This window comes from Dama dama, chromosome 15 (genome assembly GCF_033118175.1).
Source record: "Dama dama isolate Ldn47 chromosome 15, ASM3311817v1, whole genome shotgun sequence".
NCBI lineage: Eukaryota > Metazoa > Chordata > Mammalia > Artiodactyla > Cervidae > Dama > Dama dama.
Window position 1 is genome coordinate 8,068,333 of NC_083695.1, and position 23,060 is coordinate 8,091,392.

Genomic DNA, 23,060 nt, shown 5'->3' on the forward strand with positions numbered 1-23,060 from the left:
TCATGAAATGTTCCCTTGGTATCTCTAATTTTCTTGAAGAGATCTCTAGTCTTTCCCATTCTACTGTTTTCCTCTATTTCTTTGCATTGGTCACGGAGGAAGGCTTTTTTATCTCCTCTTGATATTCGTTGGAACTCATCAGTCAAATGGGTATATCTTTCCTTTTCCCTGTTTCCTTTAGTGTCTCTTCTTTTCTCAGCTATTTGTAAGGCCTTTTCAGACAGCCATTTTACCTTTTTTGCATTTTTCTTGGGGATGGTCTTGATCATTTCCTCCTGTACAATCTCACAAACTTCCATCCTTAGTTCTTCAGTTACTCTTGCCCATCAGAATTAATCCCTGGAATCTACTTGTCACTTCCACTATATATTCATAAGGGATTTGATTTAGGTCATACCTAAATGGTCTAGTGGTTTTCCCTACTTTCTTCAATGTAATTGAGTTTGGCAATAAGGAGTTCACAATCTGAGCCACAGTCAGTTCCCAGTCTCGTTTTTGCTAGCTGTACAGAGCTTCTCCATCTTTGGCTGCAAATAATATAACCAATCTGATTTCGGTATTGACCATCTGGTAATGTCCATGTGTAGAGTTTCTCTTGTGCTGTTGGAAGAGGGTGTATGCTATGACCAGTGCATTCTCTTGGCAAAACTCTGTTAGCCTTTGCCCTGCTTCATTTTGTACTCCAAGGTCAAATTTGCCTGTTACTCCAGGTACCTCTTTACTTCCTCCTTTTTTATTCCAGTCTCCTATGATGAAAAGGACATCTTTTTTTATGTTAGTTCTAGAAGGTCTTATAGGTCTTCACAGAACCGTTCAATTTCAGCTTCTTCAGCATTACTTGTTGCAGGATAGACTTGGACTACTGTGATATTGAATGGTTTGCCTTGGAAACGAACAGAGATCATTCTGTCATTTTTGAGATTGCACCCAAGTACTGCATCTCAGACTCTTTTGTTGACTATGAGGGCTACTCCATTTCTTTTAAGGCATTCTTGCCCACAGTAGTAGATACAATGGTCATCTGAATTAAATTTGCTCATTCTGGTCCATTTTAGTTCACTGATTCCTAAAATGTCGATGTTTACTCTTGCCATCTCTTGTTTGACCACTTCCTATTTACCTTGATTCATGGACCTAACATTCCAGGTTCCTATGCAATACTGTTCTTTACAGCATCAGACTTTACTTCCATCACCAGTCACATCCACAACTGGGTGTCGTTTTCATTTTGGCTCTGTCTCTTCATTCTTTCTTATTTCTCCACTCTTCTCCAGTAGCATATTGGGCACCTATTGCCTTGGGGAGTTCATCTTTCAGTGTCATATCTTTGTGCCTTTCATACTGTGTATACATATAATTTCATACATATAATTGTATATAGCGTAGCTATAAGAGTTATGAGTTATAAGAAAGACCTACATATATCCTTGGAACTTCCCCAACTCTCACATTGCTGTCCAAAAGTCAATTTTTACTTCTTTTTAAAAAAATGAATCAAAATATATTTTTTAGGTTGTCAATATGTGTTTCTCATACAGAGTTCTACCAATTAAAGAAAAGTTGCCTCCTGGCTGTGCTCTCCTTTGCCGTCCCCTCATTTGGTAAGACATTTGAAACTGACTTATGGTAAGGATAGAGGGAGAGAAAGACATTTCTAAACAATGATATTAAGAAAGAAAGAAAGCAGTGCTCTGTAAACACAAAATTTAAGGACTACTTTTATCATTATTTGCAAGTAATTGCTCAATTTCACTGTGTAATCAAGATATAGGTAACCCTCCTTCTTCAGCAACATCCCTCATGCTCCTGCTGCCTATTTCTGACTTATTTTCTCCCTCAATTCATGACTTGATATCCATTTTCATTTAATTTTACCCATGTAAACATGCTGTACAAGGGGCATTAGAAATGCATTCTTACTGACGTCACTACCTAAGAGCAATATGTTGATCTGAATGCATGTTGAGATTAATTTGACACAGAAATAATCAACATTAAATCAAGAATAATACTGGAAGTACATTTAGAATGGATAAACAACAAGGTCCTACTGTATACAGCACAGGAAACTATATTGAATATCCTATGATAAAATATAATGGAAAAGGATATAGAAAAGAATATGTATATATGTATACAAAAAGTTATATATATATAACTGAGTCACATTCTTACAGAAAGACTGGCACAACACTGTACATCAACTATACTTAAATAAGAAATTTAGAAAAGAATAATACCGGGATGGGGGAGTAGTCTTCAACAAGGATGCAATGGAATATTGGACCCAGAACAACATCAAAATGTCTTCAACATTTCCCCAAGTGTTCTCAGAAATGATTAATAACCAACAATCTAAAGAATTAGCAGGAGACATTATCATGCTAAATGAACTAAGTCAGAAGGAGAAAGACAAATTTAATATGATATTCCTTATACATGGAAATCTAAAAAAAAATGATACAATTGAAGTTATTTACAAAACAGAAACAGACTCACAAAATAAACTTACTGTTTCCAAAGGGACAAGGTGGAAGGGGGATGGACAAATTAGAAGGTTGAGATTAACACACACACAATATAAAATAATCAACAAGGACCTACTGTATAGCACAGGGAACTCTACTCAATACTCTCCAATAACCTACATGGGGAAAGAATCTGAAAAATAGATACATATATATCTATGACTGAATCACTTTGGTGCATACCTGAAAACTAACACAATGTTGTAAATCAGCTATTTTCCAATATAAAATAATAATTAAAAAAATAAAGGACTCCCTCCCTCCAGAAAATGAGTTAGCAGGAAATCTGCTCTGTAAGTATCATGTTTCATAAAACACCTCTTTAACATACAGATTCCCCGGAATTCCTGGTGGTCCATGAGTCAGGACTCTGTGCTTTCACTGCAGGGGGCATGGGTTCGACATAACTGTGCAATGCAATTAAAAAAAAAATTCTCTAATATCCAGGAGAGGTGGAAAACTGAAGTCACTGCCAGTGAGCTTAGTCCGGGAAATCTGGGATGTATCTGATGCTGAATATTATCATTTGAAAATGAGAATTAAAACAAAAACTATGCTCATCCATTCCTGGGTTCTAAAGCTGATCAAGAAAGAGGGATCCTTCTCCACTACAAGCCTACCACATTCAGTTCAAAACAGTTGAGGATTTTCTTTGCTATAGTTTAGCTTCCCTTTCTCTACAATCTACACTCTACCATTCTTTCACTGGCATACCCAGGGTCCCTCAAATGCTTCCATATCTGACCAAATGCTGTTCTTCTAAATAATAGTGATAACAGTAACAACAAAGGCAATAATACATTTGTTGATCTCTTAACATGCATCAAGATTTTATGTGCATTTTCTTATTGAACCTTCACAACCATCCCATGAAGTAGCAGCTAGCATTTAAACTGCATTTTATAGAGGAGAAAAATCATGTTTAAAGAAATTTAGTCATCTTCATGAGTCAAACAACTAATAAGGGGCAGAGGAGAGGCCCACACCTAGGTCTGTCTAATTCTACATCCCTAATCTCTACAGTAACTGTACAAACAGTAGAAGGGCTCAAAAAATCACTTGGCTTAAGTGCTTGATTTAACAAATCAGAAATTAAGACTCCAAAGACTATGGCACAGTGTCTCTTTGCTCCTAAGTCTCTATGATTATATTATAGCATCGAACACATCTACACCAACAATCCTCCTTTGGACTCCATAACTTCCCTGGTTCTCCACTTAACTATCATTCTGGCTTTCTAGCAACTCTCCTTTGCCTGTCCATGTTCTAAGTGTCAGCCTTCTCTAGGACTCCAGCCTCAGCTTCCTCCCTAGTTTGTCTGCCAAGGTTTTGCAAACTGTAAAAACATTTATTTTTTTAATTGGAGTATAATTGCCCTAAAATGTTGCATTGGTTTCTGCTGTACAACAGTGTGAATCAGCTATAAACATACATATATTCCCTCCTTTTTGAGCCTCCCTCCCGCCTCCCCATTCCACTATTCTAGGTCATCACAGAGCACCAAGCTGAGCTCCCTGTGCTACACACAGCAGCTTCCCGCTATCTATCTATTTTATGTGTTAATGCTACTCTCTAAATTCTCCCCACCTTCTCCCACATCATATCCATAAGTCTGTTCTCTGTCTGCATCTCTATTCCTGCCCTGCAAATCGGTTAATCAGTACCATTTTTCTAGAGTCCCATACAACGTTCGTCTCTTTCTGACTTCACTTCATTCTGTATGACAAACTCTAGCTTCATCCATATCACTACAAATGTCCTAATTTCATTCCTTTTTTTTTTTTTTCTCCGAGTTTTAAAAATCCCCACAATCGCCGATCAGGGAACAAGCTTTGACTTCTTGGAAATATAGTTTCTTTTTTTTTTTTTTCATTTATTTTTATTAGTTGGAGGCTAATCACTTTACAATATTGTAGTGGTTTTTGCCATACATTGACATGAGTCAGCCATGGATTTACATGTGTTCCCCATCCCGATCCCCCCTCCCACCTCCCTCTCCACCCCATCCCTCCAGGTCTTCCCAGTGCACCAGCCCTAAGCACTTGTCTCATGCACCCAACCTGGGCTGGTGATCTGTTTCACCCTTGATAGTATACTTGCTTCAGTGCTATTCTCTCAGAACATCCCACCCTTGCCTTTTCCCACAGAGTCCAAAAGTATATTCTGTACATCTGTGTCTCTTTTTCTGTTTTGCATATAGGGTTATCGTTACCATCTTTTTAAATTCCATATATTATGTGTTAGTATACTGTATTGGTATTTATCTGTCTGGCTTACTTCACTCTGTATAATAGACTCCAGTTTCATCCATCTCATTAGAACTGATTCAAACGAATTATTTTTAATGGCTGAGTAATATTCCATTGTGTGTATGTACATTATACACAATATCCATTATCCATTAGTCTGCTGATGGGCATCTAGGTTGCTTCCATGTCCTGGCAATTATAAACAGTGCTGTGATGAACATTGGGGTGCACGTGTCTCTTTCAGATCTGGTTTCCTCAGTGTGTATGCCCAGGAGTGGGATTGCTGGGTCATATGGCAGTTCTATTTCCAGTTTTTTAAGGAATCTCCACACTGTTTTCCATAGTGGCTGTACTAGTTTGCATTCCCACCAACAGTGTAAGAGGGTTCCCTTTTCTCCACACCCTCTCCAGCATTTATTGCTTGTAGACTTTTGGATAGCAGCCATCCTGACTGGCGTGTAATGGTACCTCACTGTGGTTTTGATTTGCATTTCTCTGATAATGAGTTATGTTAAGAAAGAAAGAAAGTGAAGTCGCTCAGTTGTGTCTGACTCTTTGTTACCCCATGGACTGTAGCCTACCAGGCTCCTCTGTCCTTGGAACGTTCCAGGCAAGAGTACTGGGGTGGGTTGCTATTTCCTTCTCCAGGGGATCTTCCCAACCCAGGGATTGAACCTGGGTCTCCCACACTGCAGGCAGACGCTTTACCATCTGAGCCACCAGGGAAGCCCATTTTTTTTTATGGCTGACTAATATTGCATTGTATATATGTAACATAACTTCTATATCCATTCATCTGTCGATGGACATCTAGGTTGCTCTTTGCATACTTTTTAAAGCTATGCCCAAGTTGCTAAACATACCCCTGTAATTACAGTTCCTTCCTCTCTATACAGGGCTTCCATTCCTTCAACTACCCTACATGCACCTGTGATTCATATCCAACCCAAGCTTTGTCTAAGCTAAAGACTCAAAAATTCCAATTTCCCATAGACCCTTTATTTCCCATGACCCTTTGTGCTCACCAGTGTCCAAAATCTCATTCAGTCCTTCATACAATACCATACTGTATCTCCTACAGTCTTTAACATCATCTCTCCTTTGAATCAGAAACATCAGCTCACCCTTAAATCTCTCTCAGCGACTACATTGAGTTCATCCCTAAACCAGTCAATCAATCTGACCTGAAATGTCTCTAGATCAGGTCATCCTATTCTAATGGCCACTGTCCAAGCTAAGCTTTCTCTGTTTCTCTCACATTAATGACTACATCAGCCTTCTGCTTTAATTGCATTGGTTTCCCTGATCCACAGTCTCTCTACCTCTGGTCTAAGTTCCTCTTGTTCATCAGAGCAACCCTTTTCAAAGACAGTGACTATGTTATCCCTGCTCATCCCCACAGACTCCTTCCCAACTAACTCAGAGCAAGAGCCAGCCCATGGTTATGGCACTAAGGAGCCTTCAAAAGCTGATCCACCTCCTCCCTCCTGTCTAGTTTCTATCCTCCTTCCATCCTGCCCCTCATCACTCCAGAATAATTACTATTTCCAGGATACACTTCTGTTCATATTTTTGTTTGGAATTAATCCCTCAAAACAACAGCTTTTTTAAGTCCCTCTCATTTTCATACAAACCCTTATCAACACCATCAACATCTTCCTAGCCTACTATAAGCAGCACTTTTTAGTTTAGGAAATTTTTACAGGCTCTGTGTTTCACACTTCACCATAACTAGCTCTGCCTGGCAAGAGAGGTTAAGACTAGTATCCATGTCTCAAACTGATTTTTCCCAAAGTTTACCAGCTAGTTAAATGATTGATATTAATTTTCTAAATGTTTTCATTTCTAAATATTCATATATTATTAGAAATCTCCACCACAAGACTTAAAGCCATGTAGTAAATCACCCAGATCATCCTTCTCTCACAGTCATCTCTTATGTATCCTACCATATCCATTCATTAATTTGTGAGGCAAATAAAACATTCAAATCACCCTAAATATTTTTATGGTTTTTTAATCACTTGTGCACTTTTTCCTGTGATCCAGATTACTTCTATCTTGGCCCAGTGCCAAATAATATTAACACAAGAGCAGAATTAAAATCACATAAAATATTAGGGGAAATGATTAATTTTTTTACTTATGTCAGGTGGCACTGGTGGTAAAGAGCCAGCCTGCCAATGTAGGAGACATAAGGGACACAGGTTCGATCCCTAGGTCAGCAAGATCCCTGAGAGAGGGCATGGCAACCCACTCCAGTATTCTTACCTAGAGAATCCCATGAACAGAGGAGCCTGGCGGGCTATAGTCCATAAGATCACAGAGTCAGACATGACTGAAGCAACTTAGCACACACATCAGTCAATGGGAGGTAACAGAAAAAGGTCTTGAACTTCTGGGTAGTTTGAGAACTCTGACTTTGAAACTGAATTTGAGACTAAACATTCCAGAAAGAGAATTCATCAAAAAAAAAATGAACATTTAATGAATCCCTAAGTATTTAAATGAGCACTCTTCCCACTCAGTTTCTTGTATTCAATGCTTCTAACCATGTTTTCATTATACAAAAATTTTCAGCAACTCTATAGATAGGCAGCAAAAACCTAATATGAGAAAAAATTTCAGAGGAGATCAACAAATGGATCACTTCAGTGGACAGATAAACAATAGTGGCCCACTTTTCTATTACATGAATGGCCTGAACAGACATATCTTTAAATTATAAAAATTATATCAAAACATGAAAATGCAAGGCTTAAAGCACTGAGGCCAGATACCAACCTCCGCTGCTCTTCACCATGTTCTCCTGAAGGGACAGTGAGGCATTCATCCATGTGTCCATGAAGCAACCTGAGGACGTCACCACCAATCAGATACCCTAGAAGGATCAAAACGCAGTCACATTTGAACTGTCATCATCGGATAGTGAAAGCTAAACAGATTATCTGATCTGATCTCCTATTTTCACAGACAGAGACACAGAAGTCTGGTAAGGAGTAAGTATTGGACCGAAATCGCAGAGATGGGTGGGGTCACCTGTCTTCCACTCCTGAGCCCTGGGTTTCCAAGTCCCAGAGTCAGTGATATTCCCACTACTATATATGACCTCAGCCTCATAAAAGCGTCCTCTAAACATACAAGCCTAAATAGGCTCAGATTTGAAATTATGTAAGTGAGAATAATCAGAACAAACTGATACATCCCAAGAAAATCATAATGCCCAAGCATTGCTGTGATCCAGCACTAAGTCACACACCCTGGAAGATGAGAAATCTTGACATCAGCCTAACTAAGCAATACCCTGAGGCCAAAACATGGAGAAAATAACCCCTAGAAAGCTAGCACTTAAAGTACACACAAGAATAAGCTAAAGTTGACAATAGTGTAAAAATAAGGAGAGCTAAATCTTAACACAAACTTCACTTTTAAGTAGCAATTGAAATAAGTTTCTTAAATGTCATGTATCTTCATTATAGAATATTTTGACACAAACAGCTCTAATTTATTTGCTCATTATCACAGTTCCAAAGATGACTCTCAACTCTGTATCAGGGACCAGCCTCCTAGTGGAAGTGGAGTTTTTACCTTGGGCTGCTTCACTTCCTGAGCTGATGGGGGCCACGCTCCAGAGGGTCTGCTGGAAAGCAGCATCCACGTGCAAGCTGCCGTTACCGTAAGACAAGTGCTGCAGTAGAGGCAAAAGGGGGCATCACTACAGGCTCTGGGTAAATCTTTACATGCAAGTGCTTCTGGCCACTCAAACTGCACACTGCAGAATTGGAAATGTCCACAAAGAAACTCTGTTTCAATCCTGTCATCAAAAATGAAGAGACTAGTAGAATAAAAGCTAAGAGTTTATATCTAACTTTGGGTATTTTTCAGCTTCCTTCTAAGCATTACTATTCGAGTCACTAATCGGAAATCATACAAATTAAAGTAATAAAAATAAATTTGTGAAAACAGACTATTCTTTTGTAAAGGCTTACTATACAGACAGAGGGCACTTATCATTAAAACGACAATTAAGGTTTTACATATTACACCATGACAGTGTTTTGACAGTGAAGTAAGTGAAATCTATAGGACTGACATGTCTTGGTTTTACGGGGTCCTTTAGGAACTTTTATCTACAATTTGACATAATAGCCATTAGATGGCAATACTTCCTGCTGCTGCTAAGTCACATCAGTCCTGTCTGACTCTGTGCGACCCCACAGATGGCAGCCCATCAGGCTCCCTTCCCTGGGATTCTCCAGGCGAGAACACTGGAGTGGGTTGCCATTTCCTTCTCCAAGGCATGAAAGTGAAAAGTGAAAGTGAAGTCGTTCAGTCATGTCTGACTCTTTGTGACCCCATGGACTGTAGCCTACCAGGCTCCTCCATCCATGGGATTTCCCAGGCCAGAGTACTGGAGTGGGCTGCAATTGCCTTCTCCAGGCAATACTTCCTAATAGTATCAAAAATCAGGACAATAAATGTCCTTCAAAATTCATTCATTTCAAGTTTCAGATTTTCCTGCTTAAAATCAAATGTATTAAAAGATGGTCATATATTACATCTTTAAGAGCCATAATTGATGAACTCTGAAATGACAAGTAAAGAAAAACAAAATTATGGATACAACCAAATGCCTTGCTTATTTCCTTAACCATTACCTGGCTGCTGCTGGAACAACCACCTGTTCTCTCAGAGTCATCTCAGTAAACATCACCAACATTCCTATAATATTCCTGCAACATTTTCCAATTTTGATAACAATAGCTTAAGCTTTTAAAGATTTTAATTGCACTAGAACTTTTTCAGAAATCTGACTCTCCTAGTTAAATAAAGAGCAGCCACAGCATGAAAAGTCACACTGGTATATGTCACAGGTCCTTTTAATACCCAAAGGTCTCTCCTACCTAAATATACAAATATTTATTATATATAATATTTATACTAAATACACTAAGACACCAGCACACATAGGTACTTCATTTTCTTTATCTTAAAAACAAAATCAAAGAAATTTGTGACATTTGACATATATGTAATTATCTAGAAAATAATTTTTTCAGTCAGTAAAATTAAGAGTGAATGCATCAGATTCAGCAATAACATGCTCTTACCCCTCACCCCACACCCTCCTCTTTACCTGAACCTGTCACTCTTAAGCAAAATTTCAGCTGAGATGCCTTTACTGAATTAATTTCTTCTCTGATATGTTAAAATTCTTTAACTGTTTACAAATAAATCACATGCCAGAAGTAAGTGCCGAAGCCAACCAGACCTTTCAAATCAAAGTAGCATAAACTTTAAAGACTGTAATTTAAATTATTTCATAAACATTCTTATTTCAATGATCAAATCCAGAATAACAGCAAAAGAATAGAAAAATACATACACATTAGCTGAACTGCAGTTACAGTGCTACAGGAACTGAGAGATGAGACCTGCCTAATCAGAACCGAATCCATTGTCCTGGGCCTTGAGGACAGGGGGCGTTTCCACAGGAGAAACTGGGTTCCACGTGGAATGAAGCATTTCAGGAGCCAGTATGATCATTTGGCCTGAACCTCATACTGAAATATTTAGAGATGCTGTCTTCAAAAGTTTGTACATACACTGGATTTGGGTATCTGTATTCATAATGTTTATGTGCTAAGTAAGTGTAAATATACTAAAAATACCAAAACTTTTCTAACCTAGTTTGGAGATTTTCATTCCTAATATTCCAGGAAACCTCATAGTTGGAAGTTGCCTGGGCTTTTTTTTTTTTTTTTTGGCCCTATAGCCTCTAATACAGGAAATACGATGCAAAGAGGCAGAGATAAAGGAACGTAAGCACAGTAAAGTTTCATCTTTGGGGCATATAGCATATACTTAGAAACAGAGTGAGACAAAGGCCTGCAGACAAGGCAGGTGCCAGATCAAGGACCTAATTGGGAATAAGGAGCCACTGCAATGAAAAGCAGAGACGGCAATGGCACCCCACTCCAGTATTCTTGCCTGGAAAATCCCATGGATGGAGGAGCCTGGTAGGCTGCAGTCCATGGGGTCGCTAAGAGTTGGACACGACTGAGCAACTTCACTTTCACTTTTCACTTTCACACATTGGAGAAGGAAATGGCAACCCACTCCAGTGTTCTTACCTGGAGAATCCCAAGGATGGGGGAGCCTGGTGGGCTGCCGTCTATGGGATCACTCGGAGTCAACACAACTGAAGTGACTTAGCAGCAGCAGCAATGAAAAAATAATGAAGGAGTACTACAATGTAATTTTCAAATCATATCTAAGCCTGAAAGTCAAAGTGTTAATTGCTTAGTTGTGTCTGACTCTTCTTGTTATGCAATGGTCTGTCCATGGAATTCTCTAGGCAAGAATACTAGAGTGGGTAGACATTCCCTTCTCCAAGGGAACTTCCCGACCCAGGGATGGAACTAGGGTCTCCTCTATTGCAGGCATTTCTTTACTGTCTGAGCTACTAGGGAAGCCCAAGATATACAATAAGTATAAGCATAAAAATAGGAAAATCTCATCCTGTTGGAAAAAAGTTAAAAAAAAAATGTCCTTAAGATCATATTACACCATTTAAAGTTATCTAGATAATATCCACTCTTCTCAAAGAAATATTCTCTAGGCATAACTCTTTCAGATGCCTCTATTTAATTTTGCCACTTCACCAAGAAAGGGAAATCTGCATAAGAACCACACTGTTTGTGAATTCACAGGTCTGTGAGGTAAAATATTCAGAAGGCAGTAACAGTTTCAGTAACTAGCACTAAGATGAGTTATCCTTAAAGCAAAAACAGATGTCCAAGGCTGAAAGCACAGCTGGCCTTAGGCTGAACCATGCAACTGCTCTCAAACGTACACACCTTCCAGGGCACTGGAGGGACTTGGGAAGAGCCATCTGCTCCCTTCTATCACCTTGATTCGCATGATAGTGACTCTAGAGTTCTCACAGACACATGAATCATATGAGGAGCTTCCCCAAAAAAAAAGATTTGGGAAATCTCCCTGACAATTCAGCAGTTAAAACTTCACCTTCCAACGCAAGGGGGTGCAGGTTCGATTCCTGGTCTGGGAGCTACAATCCCACATGTCTCAAGACCAAAAAAACAAAACAAAACAGAAGCAATACTGTAACAAAATCAATAAAGATTTTTTAAATGGTCTATATTAAAAATCTTATTAAAAAGACAAATTTGAATTCATGAGGTGGGGCCAGTCGGGGGGTGGGGGTGGGCAACCAAGGCCACTAATCCAAGAAGCATGCTTTGAGTAACAAGACTTTATATGATAGAAGCACACAATCTCAGGCTTAGAGAAGATGCTACAAATCGCCTCCCAGGAGTTCTCAACCTGGACTCCACTTTGACACCTTCCGTCTCCTTTGTAATCCAATGTACATATTGTATGCATTTTAAAAGCTAATGAGACAAGGAATATCTGACTGCCCGAAAGGTCCAAAGCACAAAAATTTTTAAGAATATTCAAATTCAACCTTTATCTGAGGCATTCATTCACTCATTTATTTCTCTCTCATTAAGGGCCAGGCACTTGGGTCCTAGTGATGTGAGACTCTGGAAAAATGATCCTCCAGCGACAGGGAACACAAGTAAACAAGATACATCACCCTTCAGGCTTCATTTTTTTTAATTCTGAGAAAAAAAAATGAGAGACACAGAGAGATGTTCTTTTCAAATGGAACATGGAACAGTCTATGTTTTCATTACCTGAACCACAGAGGGAAAAAAAAGGTGATTGCAGTCATTCTAGCTATCAATATTTTCATGCAACTTGAGGCAACTCAGTAACTTATACAATCAAACCATCTAGCATTTCTTATCAGAAATAAAGAGGTTAGTACGAGAGAAGGAAATTTTTACGAGCCTTAGAATAGCTTTATGTTAAGCATTTTTCATCACTTTTGATTGTGAGGTTCTGCTTTTCCCAATTTACTTTTAGACAGTTGTTTGGTAATATTTTCATGAATTATTTTTTAAAAAATCTATCTGTTTCTATAGGTAACAGAGAAAATTATTCAAAAATTAATGTTTCAAATGAGAGCAATCCAATCTATGGGTTGAAAATTCCTGTGCATACCTGGCTGATTTTATATCTTTCTAACACAAATAAGAGTTGTTTCACATGCTTTACTTTATTTTGTTCAGTTTGAAATAGATTCACAGTAGTAGCTATTCGATCATGTTTCCTCTCTTTTAAATTGTATTGTTCTCTTATAATTTAAGCTGCTTTGCTAAAGCCTTTTTAAAAAAAATAAATAAACCATTCCAATGGGGAAAAAGAATCCCCCCCTCCCAATCTGGATATTCCTGAAAAACAGAAGAAGTTATCATTTTTTGTATTAAAATATGAAACAGCAAGCTTGGGAAACATTATTTTGGATAAGGGGTTTGCAATCTTTTCTGGAACTAAGATCCTTTATTCCTAGGAAATCCTGTAAAGAGGTTCAACACTTGAAGCAGAAGGCAGAGAACCCCAGGAGAAGCCTGGGACTCCAGGAGTCCAGCACAGTGCCCTTTCGTCCAAAGACAGAGGAGAAAAATCAGTCCTTCAATCAGTTTCAATCAATTTACCATCCCAATAGATATAACCTTGATTAGAGCAGCAAGTGAACAATTAGATAGATTAACCTTAGCTTAACAATCACTGTTAGTGAAGAGAAATTAGATCAAAGGCAAACTGACAGCAATGACTTAAAAAAAAAAATCAATGACTGGCAATGTTTATTTTCAATAGTTAGTTATAACTGCTGTGTTTTCAGTCAAATTTCTCAACTAATTTTTAACCATATCAGAACCTTCTCAGCATATGACTCTTGCTTACACATGACAGATCTTTATTTAAAATCAACTGTTACATCAGAGTCTGTTTACTACTCACTTCCCCTCCTTCTCTTCTTCTGGTTAAATACCTGAAGTTCCTTTAACTATTCTTAATAGGTACAAATCTCCCAGGTAAATAATGATAACAATTTTTAGATGTGTCGTAGAGCTCAAAGTCTTGTCTGGATTAAGCATTCAATTCTCTTAATATCCCTGTGAATGGAGCTATTACTCGGACCCAAAAGATGAAGAAACAGAGAGTTTGAAGAGGTTATGTGATTGGCCTAAGCTCATGCTTATCGGGCTCTATACTAACAAACAAGTGTGTGTATGTGAGAATATATGCGATCCATTTTCAATTATTCAGGTTCAGTATGTGGATTATTCCACTGCTACTGTTTATTCCAATGTCTTTTATTGCCTCACATTTTACCCTTTCACTTGCTCCAGATCCTTCTAACTAAGCATCATGTGGTCCTTGAATCCATGAACATAAGATTCCATATTCTTACTATAATCACCCATGTGGAAATGGAAGGTAATAATTAACTATGCCTAAATCCACTCAAACATCCCTCAGCTTCTCTAACCTAAACTTGAACACCAAGTTACTGTCTTAACGATATTCTCCTATAGTTCCATGGGCTTGGTCTATCTTTTCACTACTTTTTCAAGGGCAGAAACCATATGTAATATGTGGTTGTTCCTGTGGTTTCTATTATTATATGTGAGGTCCATAGAGATAACCACTAAAATCACTGACTTCATCACCAAGTGAAAGTAAATTTTTAACAATCTGTTTGGTCAACTATCTGTACTTTTTAATTTACCTATTTTTTAATTGAAGGATAATTGCTTTACAGAATTTTGCTGTTCTGTCAAACCTCAACATGAATCAGCCATAGGTATACATATATCCCCTCCCCTTTGAACCTCCCCACATCTGCCTCCCCATCCCACCCCTCTAGGTTGACACAGAGCCCATTTGAGTTTCCTGAGCCAGCCAGCAAATTCCACTTGGCTATCCATTTTACACATGGTAATGTACGTTTCCATGCTACTCTCTCCACACATCTCACCCTCTCCTCCCCTCTCACTGTGTCCATAAGTCTGTTTTCTATGTCTGTTTCTCCATTGCTGCCCTGCAAATAAATTCTTCGGTTCCATCTTTCTAGATTCCGTATATATGCATTAGTATACGATATTCATCTTTCTCTTTCTGAATATAAAAGGTTATCAGAGGGACAATCCTGGCAGTGCAGTGGTTGAGACTCCACCCTTCCATGCAGGGAGTGCAGATTTAATTCCTGATTGGGGAACTAAGATCCTGCATGAAGGGCAGTGTGGCAAAAAAAAAAAAAAAAAATTTAAAGGGTTATCAGAAAAGGAATTTAAATAAACTGGCTAAAACGTAGCTTGATCTCTAAATGTAATTAGTCATGAAGTTCATTTATTTTCCAAGGTAACAGAAGGGGAACCTCATGCATTACAATTACTACCATTGTTTGTACAGTGTTCTTTAATTCCAAGAATGTTCAAATTTATCCTCTCATTGCTTCATCACAGTAACTGTGGTGTTAGGGATAAGTGTCACCATTTTGCAATGAGGAAGCCAGAATTCATGGAACTATGTGATTCAAGAAATTAGTGGTAGAATTGACACTTAAAAGCCCTGGCCTCAGTGAGATTCTGAATTTTCTACTCCTTCTGTGCATACTGATGCCATCCTGCCAAACTCTGATCTGTAGTGGGAAGACCATGTCTGTACAGCAAAAACATGCATTGTTGTGCACAAATAGAAATAAGATATGTGTAGAATTGATATACTGAGAAGCAGGCATGAATTATTTTTATTACTGCTATTGATTTCCAAGTAAAATGACAACTCAAAATGTCTACCTCCTGACCAAACTACATCAACATCACATACACAGCACAGGCACACAGCAAGGGCTTAATAAAAGCTTATTGGACAAGCCGGCACACTTGCACTGTCCTAGAAATGTGCGTGGTGTGTTTCCACCTACACTGGTTAAGAGAAAAAATGAGAGCGATGCTCCAGGCCCCCCTTTAGCTCTGCATTATTAGCTGCTCCATCTAATAGCTCCTGTCAGTTACATGAGGCCTTGTTTCACCACCTCCCTGTCTTCCTCATTACTTCTTTCCTCAAAGCAAGTAAAACTACACCCTTCCTCTTAGCAATGTTTCGAAAATTGGAATTAATTGTGTTGGTTAGCAAAAACTTACCTGACCCACAAGACCCACTCTATTTAGAGTCTCATAGAGCCAAGGGGTACCAACTACTTTCTTAATTCAAAATCACACACAAATATTTTGATTTAAGGAAGTGGAAATAAACTCAAGCTAATTTATAGAAAATGTTATTGCAACAATGCTCTCTTTCTGATTTTTGTTTCAGTCATCATCCACTATGATGTCTGGGATTTTTTTATGTGGATATTCATGTAGGGTTTATAATACTCCATTTTATATTTGTTTACTTTCTCAACTTTAAAATAAAAAATATTTTGCCCTGATATCTTATACACTTCCATTGATTGCAATCTTTTGTGAACTTCTGCATATGATTATTTTTACCAAAAATACAATTTACTAGTTAAATTAAATAGATAATGACCTTACCACAAAAATAAAAAATACCTCCTCTGATTAAACATAAACTTCTTTCTTTAATCTCTCATTTCCAGCCCTTCTCTGCTGGAACAATGCAATGTCAGTGAGAGAATTAAACTGTATTTCATTTATTTCTCCTTTCTTAGCATGACAAATTTTTCTCCTATAATAATTTGCTTTCATAAATAAAAAAATAGGTAATCAGCCTATTAATGAGGTAACAGCCTCATTAATACAGCTTTATCGTTGGGCACAAAATAACGTCTGTGGAATTTCAAAATCCTGATTGGATTGCGTTTACCTGCTATTGATAAAATAATCCAAGAACAGGCTCTATCAATGTCATGAACACACAGATCAAGGGCATGAGGGAAGTCTGTGTAAATAATCCTGCTAAGCCACACTTCCACACATGTCACATCATTCCCTCTACTTATGGAGTTATTTATAACTCATCGAATAGAGATACAGACTTGTTTCTAAGCAATTTTCCTACATAATTGGCAATCTCAGCTTTAAAGGGATCATTTTACTGACCTGTCACTCATCTTATTCCCAAGTACATGATCTCACTTTCCACACTTACCAGGTACCTTTCAGAGGACACGCTCACTAAGATGAGGTCATCTCCAACCCGCACCTTTTCTCCTTCTGAGCGCTGCTTAGAGGCAGGATGGATGGTCCACCAACAAGCTTCACCTGCACGATGATTGACAAGTGAAACACAAAGAAGTGCCTCTTAGTTTAAAACTTGATGTTCTTGGCCAGTGACTCCAAAATAAAAGAGGGAAATGAAGTAAATCCTCAAAATGACTCTCCTGAAAATAAAAGTGTCCTGTTTATACAAACTTTAGAAATTTGAAACAGAATGCAAATTCACCTCATAGACCATGAAAATCAAAAGAATTAGGACAAATTAACTTTAGAATCTAAAAAAAGAGTGAATATATGCATATGTTTAAATGATTCAGTGTATGGCACACCTGAAACTAACACAACATTGCAAATCAACTGTACTTCAGTGAAAATTTAAAAGGAAGGAGAGAAGAAAGGGAGGGAAGAAGGGAGGGAGACAGTGACATGCAAAGGTTCTTCTCATAGAAAATGACTGTGACATTTGGGGAAGTGTGGAGTCTCTTTCCCCCACTAAGAACTGCTCTGAAAGAATATTTATTTATGCCAACATAAGACCAAATTCACCAGCCACACTGATCCAACTTTGTTCCTTAGACAATCACATGTTATTAAGCAGCTCACATGGCTCCTTCCAATTATATCCAGTTTTTTACCACCTGATTTTCAAAAGGATTTGGGGTTGTGTTATGTGACAGTTATATTGTGATAATTAAAAAGCTTCTAATTTGGGTGGATATTGATTCAAAATGAGTACAAATATTGTCACTTAAGTTTTACTAACTCTGTGCCTTATTTTAAAATGTAGCAGTTTCTATTAATTTAGGAGTAAAATAGAAGAGAATCCTACAGAATTGTCTAGGATACATTCTAAAAAGATACATTATAAAGCTATCTGAGTAAACATAAAATTAAATAATTTCTTCTAGAACAAATCAAGCATAAGCCTCATGAACCACATAACTGTTCTCCATTCTTCAGTCCCATCATGAAGGACATAAGCGTAAGCATGCAATTCTTCAATCTGTTCATGGTTCCTTTTAAACCTAAGTTCTATGGCAAAATGAGAATAGTGATGCATTTGTGCTTGCATGCTAAGTCGTTTCAGTCGTGTCTGACTCTTTGAGACTCTATCAACTGTTATCCATCAGGCTCCTCTGTCCATAAGATTCTCCAGGCAAGAATACTAGAGTGGGTAAGCCAAGCCCTCCTCCCAGGGATCTCCTTGACCTAGGGATCAAAGCCACGTCTCTTACGTCTCCTGCACTGGGAGATAGGCTCTTTACCACTAATGCTACCTGGGAAGCCCCATCTAATAATTATCACTCTCTTTCTCTGTGCCTCCAACTTTATCATTTCTCCATAACACTTATGTTTAGCTTTTTTTTTTTTTTTTTTTTTTTTACTAATTACCAAATGCCAGAACATAAATTCTACAATAGCAAGGCATTTGGATGTTTTCTTTACTAGGGTTTTGTCAGCTCCTATTAGCATTTTGGAGGCATTTGCTCAATATTTTGTTACACAAACCAGTCTTACTTGACTGTCACCTTGCAGAATTCCTTATCTTCATTCACTCAATTCACATTTTTAGAGTTGTAGGAAGTTTTCCATTCATTCACTCAAACATTGATAAAGCACATGATATTTGTCAACCACTGCTTTAGCAGCTGGAGATATATCAACAAATATGGGGGGGAAATGTATCTGCCTTATGAGTTTCATTCTGATTGAGGCAGGCACACAACAAACAATAAATATAGTAAATAGTTTGGTAATAAAGAATTAGTATGGAGTTATGGGGAAAATAAAGTAGCATGAGGGAATTATGGCATAGAGATGAAGATGACCTTGTTTGGTGAGCTTCACTATTATATAACAGTATCACTGAATGAAAACAAGTTATAGATCATGCACGTGCTTTACTTGTTTTGAGAGGGGACTGAAGACCTTCTTCACCTAACTATGTGCTGAAGTAAATTATGGTGAAAAAACTAAAAAATAAAACAAACAAACTAGCCAAAGCACAGAGGAATGGCTGAGAATATATAGAATTAAATAAAAACGAGAGGAATATATTTATCTTTTTGGTGCCTGGGATTCTCAGAATTCCCTGTTAAAGGTAATGTGCTTGTCTATTAAAAAGTTAATTAGGTTGGTAAATAGAACTTTATTTTATCCATTTGTTATCTGTCAAACTTTTAGAGTATGGGAAAGTACTTCAAAAAGGAGGGCAGGTGTGAGTTTCACGTCACCTATAAAAGCAACAACCTGATGCAAGTTGATCTATTTCCTTCCATTCCTTTTTCTAATGGGTCCTTAATCTTTCATTCCAAAGGCAGACATGCTTACTGTAAAAAATAAAAGAATCAAATCGTGCAGAGGTGGATATAGTGTAAAGTCTTCAGAGCATTGAGAACAAAACCACAAATAAAACCCATACTCTATTTTGAGTCTTCAAAAGGATAAATATATTAATATATGTAAATAAATATATATATGTAGCATGATGACCCAAGGACAAGGAAATGAAGAAGATTTTCATTTTCTGTCTTTTTGGTTGACTGTTGACACTGATTATGTTCTATTTGCACACTTAAAAATGTTTTTAAGATGAAATGTAAAAGAAAGAAATATGCAATAATACTTTACAAACTAATCAGTGCACATTAATATGGTTATCAGACAGCAGGGCATGTTGCAAGTACCGTTTTCCTACCCAACTCCATCAAAAGAATAAAGTTTAAAGTCTAGTTTGCGCATCGAGCTAATTATGTCGGGATGACCTACCAACAGAAACAGTGCACATTTCCTCCTTCTAACAAAATCTTTCCATAGTTAGCCAGTGGTTTTATCCTGAAACCGTTCCTAAGAATATTCAGCCAATATATCTTCCATCGGATCTCATGGCGTCTCCCAATCCAGTTCCTGCCATGCTCTCCTGAACACAGCTTCATCGCAGACCAAGGTGCTCACCTGTTGTATCCTCTTGCAAGCCAACATCAAAAGCCAGCTTATCAGTTGAAGACCGAGAGGTGGACAGGCAGCACAGATACTAAAAGACAGAATCAGCAGTCGTCACTAAACACTTCCAGTTCTTTCCAAGTCTAACTCTGAGCACTTAGCATTCACTGGGAGCAATGTTCTAGAGGATATGTGGGGTTTTTTTTTTTCCCACTCAGAAAAAATATTGCACAAATATGTCCTGTAGACAAAACGAGACGAGTAACTGGGGATATGTCTCTACATCTCTCATTTTATGTGATATTCATGATCATAAGCAAAGGAACAACCTGATCTGTTAGAAATTTTCTTTCAAGCAGAAATTTGAACACTATTCACTTTTATCTTCTAGTTTTATTTTCAAATTTTTAAACTCTTTAAAATTCATCTAGAATTGACTGTGGTGTGTAGCATATTGCTTCACTGCAAAGAGGCTCTGTCACGTGTATACCTATGTGTGTTTACCTAGGAAGAATGCAACTCTGCCCAACATCATCATCTCTGACTCCTCTCTCTGCCTCAAGTTTTCCTAACTGTATATTCTTGGACATAAAGTTTAGGATCATTTTTCTGGCCAACTCCCCTACTCCCATGCTAACCTCAAAATCTACAGTAAGGGCTACAAGACTGAGAACAGAGAGATGAATCTAGAATGAGCTCAAGATACACCGTCATCTACCCCAACCAAACGCAGTGCCTGAAAAAAACAGGAACCCTGCCGACAGGACTCAGGAACAGCTCTGGGGGTTAAGCCAGCCCAGACTTCCCAGAATCACTGGACAAGTAATGCAAGACCTAGACAATCCCTACAACGGAAAAGGGTCCACCCAGCTCAGTGGGTGTCTGTGAGTGTAAGGAGGCAAGTGATAAATGGATTGGGGATAGAAGTCAAGTGGAATTTGGTGCCATGAGGGTGTAAATTCAATTAATCAGGAGAATCTGTTCCCTGACTGCAAACCATGAACTCCCAAAGATAAAGAAAAGATGCTTCAAAAGTCCTCGAATATATTCGTAGCTAGTTAGGAGTCTAATCTCAAGACATTGTCTTCTCTGAGGTTTACAGACTTTAGATCTAGGCATATTAAATATCAATGTTAATTTGAGAAAAAGTACCAATGTTGTAATACTGACTTATCAGAAAAAAAAAGTAGAGTGATCCCTATTAAAGTCTTCTATGATTTTTTCAATATTACAGTACCGTGCACTGGAGTTGTTAACGTACCTTCTCTCCTCCTCTAATGCTCACTGCAACTGCTAGGTAGAGACTATAATTATTCAACTAAATGTTAATTAAATTTTATATGGCAAAGACTAGTCTTTCTTACTACTATATCTAGCACCCAGAACAGTATCTAGCACACAAGAGGTGTTGAATAATATTTACTGACTGAATGAGTAAAATTTTCAGATGCACTCACAGGCTTAGGGAGGTTCAGCAAGGTACCCACAGCAGTGGAGCATACAGGAAAGTAAGCCTCAACCCAGATCTACCCACCAACTTCAGGCTCTTTCCCATCTACTATGTACAGAGAGAGTAGTTGTTTAAAAACAGACCCTCATATTTATATTTTATGTGTTCTGATGGCTCCTGAAAGTGAAATTCTTTCCATGAAGTTTTAATGTATGAGTGCTACATGCAAAAAGGCTATTTTTATACATTTGTCTTATATCCAGTCACTTGAAGTGTTCTCCTTTATTTTACTTCATATCTTAGTAAGTCAGTCAAGATTTCCAGAACAATGTTAGATAGCATATTCTTGGGGTTTGTTTTTGTTCTGTCAAGAATGGACTTAGTGTTTGACAATTAACTATAAGGTTGGCCATTGATTTAACATAAATATTTACCTCATCATTGAGGAAATAACCATCAATGATCAATTTTTATCAGGAATTGGTACTTTTATTAAAAACCTGTTTCAGTACCTGTTAAGATGATTACATTTTTCTCATCTGACATACTAAGGTGATGTAGTCCATTAATAGCAATGATGTTATTAAGTCATTATTAAAATCATATCTATACTTTTCCTATACGCCTCTTCCTATACTTTTCAATTCCATTAAACAGATTTTACACACCAGTATTCATGATGATGAAGACTGATGATTTTTTTCTGTTTTGAGGGGTATTGTTATAGAGACTATGCTTAAGTTTTTGCTCAGAAACAGTCTACTTATTTAGGGAATTATCTCCTTCTTAAAAGTAACAATTATTTTATATTTCCAAGTACTGGACTATCATGTAGTCACTAAACTAAATCTGATAAAAATTTAAATAACATACTGTGATAATATGTAAAAAAAAAAAGCTGTATATAAATTTGGTTATGTAACAAGATATCACTTATACAAAAAAATTAAGATTGAAAATTTTTAAAAAGACCCCAAGAATTTTCTGTCATTGATGTGATCATGAAGACTTCATTCTTCTGTAATTTCCAAATCTTACAGAATGAATATGCATTGTTTGTATAACTTAATAAAGCTCTCAAAAGAAGGGAATGTTTATATATTTATAATACTTTATACCTATAAGAATATATATACACACATATATAAATGATAATGAGTAAATTGTGTCTGAGAGGAACCCCACAGATAAATGGATAATTGGGTGTAAGAAGGAGCTGATATGGGGAAAAAAAGAAACTCTCCTCCTAAACTAGTCTTTCAAAAATAAGATACAAAGACAGAAGTCATACAATGATAGAACTGAAGGACCTGAAAGGTCCTCTAAGCTAACCATCATATTATAAAGGAGAAAATAAACAGTGTTCAAAGATATGAAAAAACACACACAACTGAAGCTTATTAAAGCCATCAGTGGAACAGGGTCATCAAATATTTCCTCGCCCTGTATGCACATATAGATCAGCTTGGCCACAGAGGAGACGCCGCCGACACGTGTACTCACCATGCCACTGTAGGAGTGCCGCAGCAGTACTGCGTGGCCATAGAGGAGCGTTCGGTGGCCGCCACCCTGAGCAGTCTGCACGGAGCAGAGAAAGAGCCGGCAGAGAAAAAAGAGTCAATCTAAGTGTATAAAATGCTCTCTTACTCTCACGAACATTTTAACGGCAACAAAATAAGAGCTAGTGCCGATGTGGTAGAGAATCCTCTTCCCAATGCAGGAGAGATTTAAGGGAAATGGGTTTGATCTGTGGGTCAGGAAGATTCCC

General features: G+C 37.7%; 1 protein-coding gene across 1 annotated transcript in view; it reads right to left on the reverse strand.

Moving 5' to 3' along the window:
- The window catches only part of RYR2 (ryanodine receptor 2), a 798,221-nt gene that overhangs the window by 443,014 nt on the left and 332,147 nt on the right, over positions 1-23,060 (reverse strand). Inside the window, exons 6-10 of the mRNA XM_061161401.1 lie at positions 22,796-22,870; positions 19,855-19,933; positions 16,832-16,944; positions 8,366-8,465; positions 7,562-7,658 (exon numbers count right to left, since the gene is read on the reverse strand). Coding sequence (XP_061017384.1) covers positions 7,562-7,658; positions 8,366-8,465; positions 16,832-16,944; positions 19,855-19,933; positions 22,796-22,870 — 464 coding nt within the window. The remainder of the gene's footprint in view (positions 1-7,561; positions 7,659-8,365; positions 8,466-16,831; positions 16,945-19,854; positions 19,934-22,795; positions 22,871-23,060) is intronic.